Below are 9,281 nucleotides of genomic sequence, written 5' to 3'. Positions count from 1 at the left end.
GGGGGGGGTCTCAATTTCTTGCCCAGGCTGGCCCTGAACTCCTGACCTCAGGTAATCCTCCTGCCTTGGCCTCCCAAGGTGCTGGGATTATAGGTGTGAGCCACCATGCCTGGCCAACTAAGTGCTTTTCAGCTACAAGTCATGGGATTCCACTCAAGCCCACTTTAACAAAAGGGGGATTTTGAATGAACTTTTCTGCCTTGTTGCCTTCCTTTCGGGGACACCGGAGAATGGAGATTCTTCTTAGGCTGTACCATCCAGGGTTTCCCCACAGAACCCCAGACCCTCACTCCAGCTCCTCCTGAGATCCAGGGCATCCACAAGGAACTGCTGGGGTCCACGGGGGGCAGCGGTGAGCCTCTGGTCTTCCTCAGCCTTGTTTGGTGTATTTGAATCAGTGAGGTTGTCGGTCATGTTGGCACAGGCCTATAGTCCCAGCTACTCAGGAGGCTGAGGCAGGAGGATCGCTGGAACCCAGGAGCTCTGGGATGTCATGAGCTATGCTGATTGCATCTCCATACTAAGTTTGGCATCAATATGGTGACCTCCCAGGAGTGGGGGACCACCATGTTGCCCAAGGAGGGGTGAACACTGCCAGGTTGGAAATGGATCAGGTCAAAAGTCCCGTGCTGTGCCGGGCACAGTGGCTCACGCCTGTAATCCCAGCACTTTGGGAGGCCGAGGCAGGTGGATCATTTGAGGTCAGGAGTTCAAGACCAGCCTGGCCAACATGGTGAAAACCCATATCTACTAAAAATACAAAAATTAGCTGTTAATCTCAGCTGCTTGGATGGCTGAGGCATGAGAATCCATTGAACCTCGGAGGCAGAGGTTACAGTGAGCCGAGATTGCGCCACTGCACTTCAGCCCAGGCGACAGAGCAAGACTCTTATCTCAAAAAAAGAAAAAACAAAACAAAAAAAAAACTCCCATGCTGATCAGTAGTGGGATTGTACCTCTAAATAGCCACTGCACTCCACCCTGAGCAACATAGATGCCATCCTTTCTTTCACCTCTAAGGGATCTCTGTGGCCTCAGCAGTTGAATGCCAAATATCTTTCCATGAAGTTTGGGCATTGTACCAACTACATTTCATTTTTAATATTTTGGTAGAGATAGGGTCTCACTATGTTGCCCAGGCTGGTCGTGACCTTGTACCAAGTTTGACTGCCCTTGAGTCTGCCCTGGAGATCAGAGTCTTTTATCAGACTGCAAAAATGTGAAATCACTGCTTAAAAACATGTGTCTTGGCTGGGCATGGTGGCTCACGCCTGTAATCCCAGCACTTTGGGAGGCCGAGGCGGGCAGATCATGAGGTCAGGAGTTTGAGACCAGTCTGGCCAACACAGTGAAACCTGGTCTCTGCTAAAAATACAAAAAATTAGCCAGGCATGGTGGTGGGCGCTTGTAATCCCAGCTACTCGGGAGGCTGAGGCAGGAAGATCGCATGAACCTGGGAGGCGGAGGTTGCAGTGAGCTGAGATCACGCCACTGCACTCCATGCTGGGCAACAGAAGGAGACTCCGCCTCAAAAAACAAGAACAAACAAACAAAAAAATAAAAGAAAAACGTGTCTCCTGCAGAGTGAACTGCGCCATGCTTCTCCCTGTGTCCACGCTGCTGGACCGCCTCTTCTCCGTGTGGCCCTGCAGCAGCGTGTGTGGGGCAGCTGAGGGTGCAGCTTGACTGCTCCTTCCCTCCCCACCCCCACCCAGCCACGCCTCGAGGCACCTTCCTTCCCGGGTGCTCCTTTTGTGTGGACGCCCAGCATCCAGGCAGGTGTCTCCTTCCTGCCCTCCTCTGCTGTCTGATTGGACAGTGGAACTTCGCCTTCTCCTTTGCTCACCCAGATTTCAAATTTCAATCTCAGAGGCCTGTGACACCCCCACCGCTTCTAAAAGTCACCGCTGTGCTTACAGCTATCCAGCTAATTACACACCTGCGGCGTCCTCAGAGCAGGCTGGGCAGGTCTGCGTCCCTGGGGCTCCAGCGCAGGGTTGGAAGTCCTCCAGGTTTCCCAGGTGCACCAGGGGACCAGCCCCTTTGCCTATAAGTAAAACAAAAATTTCAAAGGAGATTAAACTTGGTCCTTTTATTGAGGTGTCTGATTTAACGGGGTAAGCAGGCTCCGGGGGCCTAGTCTGGGAGCCTAGCGGCATGTGTTCTAAGCCCCAGGAACCGACTTTCATCTAAGCTAAGGGCGTTGAGACCCCTGCTCCAGTTCTCAGGATTTATTTAGTATAGATGCTTCCAACAAACCATGGCCATCCACTCCACACCAGGCACCATGCCAGGTTTCAGGGTTACATGATCAGTAGGGAACTTGGCATGCCTTCAGGGAATTCCAGAAACAGGCCATTTGCAGGCCAGAGGAATGAGTGTCAGGACGGAAGGCAGTGTGGGCAGTTGTGGAGTGCTTAATCCAGCCTGGGGAGGAGGCAGGAGGGTGCCCTGGAGTAGGTGCCACTCAGGCAGATTCTTGCTTTTTAGTTGACTTTTCTTTCCTTCTTTCTTTCTTTTGAAATGGGATCTTGCTGTGTCTCCCACGCTGGAGTGTAGTGGCTCACCACAACCTCCGCCTCCTGGGCTTAAGTGATCCTCCTGTCTTAGCCTCCTTAGCTGGGACTACAGGTGTGCACCACCATGCCTGGGTGATTTTTGTATTTTTTGTAGAGACGGGGTTTTGCCCTGTCGCCCAGGCTGGTGTCAAACTCCTGGACACAAGTGATCCACTTGCCTCGGCCTCCCAAAGTGCTGTGATTACAGGCATGCACCACGGTGCTTGTCTCCTTTGGTTTCTCCCCATAAATGCAGCTCCTGCAGGACTTTCTTTCCGCCCCCACGCCACCCCCGGGATGGAGTTTTGCTCTTGTAGTCCAGGCTGGAATGTAGTAGTGCGATCTTGGCTCACTGCAACCTCCGCCTCCTGGGTTCAAGCGATTCTCCTGCTTCAGCCTCCTGAGTAACTGGGATTACAAGCGGCCGCCACCACGCCTGGCTAATTGTTGTGTTTTTAGTTGTAGAGATGGGGTTTCGCCATGTTGGCCAGGCTGGTCTCAAACTCCTGACCTCAGGTGATCCACCTGCCTCAGCCTCCCTAAGTGTTGGGATTACAGGCGTGATGAGCCACTGCACCTGGCCTTTCTTTAATTACTGTTATTTTAAAAATTCTTTATAAAGGGGCTAGAATAAACCGTTTTTTGGTTAAGTCTTGAAATTTCTAGGTCCCCACCTTCTGGTCTTCACGGTAACTCTGAACTTTGTCTATGCCGGTAACTCTGAAAAGTCTTTGCCGGCTGTAAAAACTCCACAGCTACTCCAGTAGTCTGAAGCCCCCTAAGGGAAAGCCTGGAGTCCATTGGCCTAGCTGCCCACCCCCTCCTCCGGGCCTGACTCCTTCCCAGTCTCAGCAAGATTGCTGTAGGGGTGGGTGGAGCCTGAGAGCCCAGCGTTGGCTTCTGCTTGCTATGAAATGCTCTGGGCAGCAGGAGCCTCTCTCTTTCTTGGCCATAGGAGGAACTAGAGCTCCGTTTTGTGTCTGCCAGAAAACTGGATGGGGGAAGGGTTGGTCTTGAGGGCCCCCGATTTACCCAGCAAACATGCACTGGGCACCTGTCTCATGTCCTGTAGTGTGCTTGGCAGTGGGGATGCTGTGAATGGGGCCAGGCGTGCATTATGCAAGTGGGGGAGACGGAGAAGGTGATGGGAACAAACGGGCAGCATGTGGGCACAGTGGGACAGAGTTCTGTGAGGCCCCTTTGAAGTTCCTGCTTCCCGGAGACCAGATGAAGGCCGTCCAGCCACGGCACTTCCTTGAATGGGATGGTGTGAGTCCTTCATGTGCAGCTGGAGGGGGGGCCGTCTTCGACTTCAAACATTAAACACCTGAGGACTGGCTCTTTAGATCCCATTGCCTGTGACCCACTTTGGCCTCTAGGATCTTCTTTCTTTGTCTGCCAACTGCAGTGGTGAGGCCACTTGGAAGCCTTGAGCTCGTTTCTTCTAGCCTAATATCTAAGGGCCTCGCTTTATTTTAATTTTTTATTAAAATTTCAGATTATTATGTTTAATTTCAAACATATAAAGATAGAAAGAATAATACAATGGACCAGGCACAGTGGCTCCTGACTGTCATCCCAGCACTTTAGGAGGCCAAGGTGGGCTTCCCATGGATGATGCTTTCCTTCTACTCTTTTCTTTTTCCTTTTTTTTTTGGAGACAACTCTCTCACCCAGGCTGGAGTGTAGTGGCGTGATCTTAGCTCGCTGCAACCTCTGCCTCTCGGGCCTAGGTGATCCTCCCACCTCAACCTCCCAAGTAGCTGGGACTATAGGCGTGCACCACCATGCCCAGCTAATTTTTTTGTTCCGTTTTTGTGTTTGTTTTTTGTTTCTTCAGTAGAGACAGGGTTTTACCATGTGGCCCAGGCTGGTCTCAAACTCCTGACCTCAAGTGATCCGCCTGCCTCAGCCGCCCAAAGTGCTGGCATTACAGGCATGCACCACCGCGCCTTGCTAATTTTTGTCTTTTTAGTAGAGCCAGGGTTTTGCCATGTTGGCCAGACTGGTCTAGAACTCCTGAGCTCAAGTGATCTACCTGCCTTGGCCTCTCAAAGTGCTACGATTACAGGCATGAGCCACCGCGCCCGGCCGTGTTTCTTTTTTGAATGGTGGGAGAAGGTGTGATTTTTTAGCTTCCCTTTTCTGTACTTTCCAAGTGCTCCTGTCTTCATCTGGACTTGTCCCTGAGCCCCTGGGTCCTTGTAACTGCACTGTTGAGAATAGATAGGGAGCCTGGGGCCACTAGCTTGGGGGAGGACCCAGCAAGTGTGGGAAGGAGCTGTCAGCCTCCACATCTGAAGGTGGAGAAGGATTTGTACTGTTCTCCTCCTCTGCCTGTGGTGGGGGGAGGCTGATTCCATCACAACAGCAGCAACAACAACAACAACAGCAGCAGCAGCAGCAGCAGCAGCAGCAGCTCAACTCAGCCAGCAACCACTGTGGCCGTGTTGGCAAGGGACCTCGGGCGTTCTGTCTGCCAGCAGGTCCCACTGTGTGTCCAGCTGGAGTGCCTTTGGGCACACCCTGTTCTGCTGAGGTGGTAAGTGGCACGTCTGTCTAATGCTCCCCCGAATTGTTTTTTCTAGGTCTTAGTACCCTGCAAAGGAAGCCTGTCGAGCAGCATCCAGTCTACTTGTCAGTTTGAGTCCTACGTTTTGATACCTGTGGAAGAACATTTTCAGACCTTAAATGGAAAGGTATTCATTTCTTGGTGGGTGGGCCAGGGTCACCTACGCCGTGTTTGGGACCAGAGGGGAGGGAAGAGAGTCCCATTCTCAGCCTTTCACAGCTACTGGCAATGGTGGCATTTGACACACGCTGCAGCCCCATGGGGGGCTGGAGGGACCCTGCCTTTGTGGTGGAGGAAAGGGAGGTGGTGACAGTGAGCTGGACCCCAGCTGCTGCCTTGGAGGCCGGGAGGTGCCGAGCGTCTCTCCCTGAGCCTGTGATGGGGTGTCTGCCATGTGTCACTGGAACACCTCCTCCTTGCTGATGTCCGAGCCAGAGGAAGTTGCTTTATCCCAGTACCATGAAAAGCTTGTCAGTTTCTTGGCCCCAAATAGGACATCAGGGATGACTATTTTAGTTTTTAAAAGCTTTTCGTTTCGGCTGGGCATGGTGGTGTGGCTCATGCCTGTAATCCTAGCACTTTGGGAAGCTGAGGCAGGAGAATCACTTGAGGCTAGGAGTTTGAGACCAGCCTGGATAACACAACGAGACCTCATCTCTGCCAAAAATAAAAATAAAAAAAATTAGCCAGATGTGATGGTGCGTGCTTATAGTCCCAGCTACTTGGGAGGCAGAGGTGGGAGAATTGCTTAAGCCCAGGAGTTTGAGCTTGCAGTAAGCCATGATTGTGCTATCCCCCTGTAGCCTGGGCAAGAGAGCGAGACCCTGCCTGGAAAAAGAAAAAAAAAAAAAAGCCACCCAAAAAACAATCTTTTGTTTTGAAATAATTTCAAATGTTTTAGTGAAGTTGAAAAAACTCTTAAACATGCTTCCCCCCAAGTTGTTAACGTTCTTACCACATTGGTTGTTTTATCTCTCAACACATTATTATTTTGAATCTTTTTTTTTTTTTTCAGACAGAATCTCGCTCTGTCACCAGGCTGGAGTGCAGTGGTGTGATCTCGACTCAGTGCACCCAACCGCTACCTCCCAGGTTCAAGCGATTTTCCTGCCTCAGTCTCCCGAGTAGCTGGGACTACAGGCATGCGCCACCATGCCCAGCTAATTTTTGTGTTTTTAGTAGAGATAGGGTTTCACCGTGTTGGCCAGGCTGGTCTTGATGTCTTGACCTCATGATCTGCCCGCCTCAGCCTCCCAAAGTGCTGGGATTACAGCTGTGTGCCACTGCTCCCAGCCTGAATCTTCTGAGACTAAGTTGCAGGCACTGTGCCCTTTAGCCCAAGACAGTTCAGTGTGTATTTCCCAAGAACAGGCATTCTCTCATGTAACCACAATGCTGTGATCGAACTCAGATAATTTAGCATTTTTTTTCTTCTTAGCTCTGGAATCACACAGTGCATTTTTTTTTTTTTTTGGAGACAGAGTCTCACTCTGTCACCCAGGCTGGAGTGCAGTAGCTCAGTCTCAGCTCCTGACCTCAAATGATCCACCCACCTTGGTCTCCCAAAGTGCTTGGATTACAGGCATGAGTCACTGCACCCGGCCTGGATCCTTTTTAAATGTTGTAACAGAAAAAACATTGAGCTATTTCTTGAGTGGAAGAAATCCTGTGTTCTTTGTGAAAAGAAAAAGTAAGAAAGCTCTCCCTATCTAAGAGATGGAAGTAATCTGGTGCTGCAGTGTGGCCAGGGCTGAATCCCATCTGCTACTCCCTGCATGGCTCACTGTGGTCATGGCCGGGTGCTGGGGGCAGACCAGCCGCGCAAAGCCCGACTCCCGTCCTCTTTGTAGATCTGGGTGTCTAAAAGAGAACAAATCAACTAAGCTGACTGACAGCTGGGTTGAGCAGATCTGTGGCAGGAAAATAGCAGTGTGTCTTGTGAGCCACAGGGCAGAGCAGGTGCACTGACAACCCCGTGCTTCCTCTCCCCGTCACAGCGCCACGAGCCTCAGCTGCTGTGTCTGCACACAGCTCCCGCCCCAGTGAGGACAGTGTGGCCAGGCTTCCCTGACCACGGGGATGCCGGGAAAAACAGGGCCATTCCTGAATGGGAATAAAGTCTCCCTCTCTCAGAACCTACCTGCTTCCTCTTTAAAAGCAAAAAAAAAAAAAAAACGAAACACAACACATGCCCCATGGTTAACATCAACAGTGAAAAAAGCTATCAGGTGCCTTCCAACAGCTGACATCGTGTGCCTTCCAACAGGATACACAGAGGGAGGTAAAACACCCCTTTCAGGGCATTCCTACCAGAAACATGTGACTGTAAAACTCTCTAGTTGTCAGGAATCTAATTGTCAAGAAACATCAGACAAACCCTCCCAAACACATGGAGGGAGGGTCTGGAATACACAACAAAGACGTCAATGTCGTGAAAGGTGAAGAAAGACCTAGGCACTGTTCCAAATGAAGGAAACTAAAAAGACGAACAAATGCACCATGTGGGCCGGGCACAGTGGCTCACGCCTATAATCCCAGCACTCCAGGAGGCCAAGGTGGGCGGATCACCTGAGGCCGGGAGTTTGAGATCAGCCTGGCCAACATGGCGAAACCACGTCTGTACTAAAAATATAAAAATTAGCTGGGTGTGGTGGTCGGTGCCTGTGGTGCCAGGTACTCAGGAGGCTGAGGCAGGAGAATTGCTTGACCCTGGGAGGCAGAGGTTACAGTGAGCCGAGATTGCACCACTGCACTCCAGCCTGGGTGATGGAATGAGACTGTGTCTCAAAAGTAAAAAGATAAAAATAATTCGGGTATCTTGCAGCCACAGTTACTAGGTCAACAAAGAGGAAACATTTTAGTATCAAAACGAACAAAACAGGAGAGCATTTGTGCCGCAGCAAACCCACACTGGGGTGAAGGCCATAGGGTCTGGTTACGTGCTGCGTTGGGGGCCAGGCTGAGAGTGGGACATGGTTGCCCTGGCTGCTGGTACAGTGATGGCTTTCTTGTTTGCAGGATGTCTTTATACAAGGGAACAGGATTAAATTAGGAGCTGGTTTTGCCTGTCTTCTCTCAGTGCCCGTTCTCTTTGAAGAAACTTTCTACAATGAAAAAGAAGAGAGTTTCAGCATCCTGTGTATAGCCCATCCTTTGGAAAAGAGAGAGAGTTCAGGTATTCTGGAAGAAAAAACCCTTTTCTCCTGTTTTAGAGAAATGTGTTTGTTGAACTTGTTCCTGACTTAACTGTCAAAAGGTTAAACAAGGCCGGGTATGGTGGCTTGTGCCTGTAATCCCTGCACTTTGGGAGGCCAAGGCGCGAGGATCACTTGAGGCCAGGAGTTCAAAACTAGCCTAGACAACATGGTGAGACCCCGTCTCTATAAAAAATTTAAAAAATCAAGCCGGCCACAGTGGCTCATGCCTGTAATCCCAGCACTTTGGGAGGCTGAGGCAGGCAGATTACTTGAGACCAGGAGTTCAAGATCAGCCTGGTCAACAGGGCGAAACCCCATCTCTACTAAAAATACAAAAATTAGCTAGGTATGGTGGCATGCCCCTGTAATCCCAGCTACTCGGGAGGCTGAGGCAGGAGAATTGCTTGAACCCAGAAGGCGGAGGTTGCAGTGAGCTGAGATCACGCCGCTGCACTCTATCCTGGGTGACAGAGTGAGACTGTCTCAAAAATAAAAAATAGGCTGGGCGCGGTGCTCATGCCTGTAATCCTAGCACTTTGGGAGGCTGAGGTGGGCGGATTACCTGAGGTCAAGAGTTCAAGGCCAGCCTGGCCAACATGGTGGAACCCCATCTCTACTAAAATACAAAAAAATTAGGTGCAGTGGTGCACTCCTGTAATCCCAGCTACTCGGAAGGCTGAGTCAGGAGAATCAGTTGAACCCGGGACAGAGAGGTTGCTGTGAGCCGAGATTGCACCACTGCACTCCAGCCTGGGCTACAGAGTGAGAATTCACCTCAAAAAGAAAAAAAAGATAAAAATTAGCTGAGCATGGTGGTGCATGCCTGTAGTTTCAGTTATTCAAGAGGCTGAGGTGGGAGGGTCACTCAAGCCTAGGAATTCAAGGCTGCACTGAGCCATGATCACACCACTGCACTCTAGTGTGGGCTACAGAGCAGGACCCTCTCTCCAAAAA

General features: G+C 50.8%; 1 protein-coding gene across 1 annotated transcript in view; it reads left to right on the top strand.

Annotated features, from left to right (window-relative positions):
* Positions 1-9,281, top strand: part of ANKRD27 (ankyrin repeat domain 27 (VPS9 domain)) — a 77,566-nt gene that overhangs the window by 21,977 nt on the left and 46,308 nt on the right. Inside the window, exons 3-4 of the mRNA XM_011948800.1 lie at positions 5,147-5,257; positions 8,149-8,305. Of these exons, the coding sequence (XP_011804190.1) occupies positions 5,147-5,257; positions 8,149-8,305 (268 nt within the window). The remainder of the gene's footprint in view (positions 1-5,146; positions 5,258-8,148; positions 8,306-9,281) is intronic.

This window comes from Colobus angolensis, unplaced genomic scaffold (assembly GCF_000951035.1).
Source record: "Colobus angolensis palliatus isolate OR3802 unplaced genomic scaffold, Cang.pa_1.0 Scaffold107, whole genome shotgun sequence".
Taxonomy (NCBI): Eukaryota; Metazoa; Chordata; class Mammalia; order Primates; family Cercopithecidae; genus Colobus; species Colobus angolensis.
The sequence above is the reverse complement of the archived record's forward strand: the minus strand, read 5'-3'. Positions and strand labels throughout refer to the sequence as shown.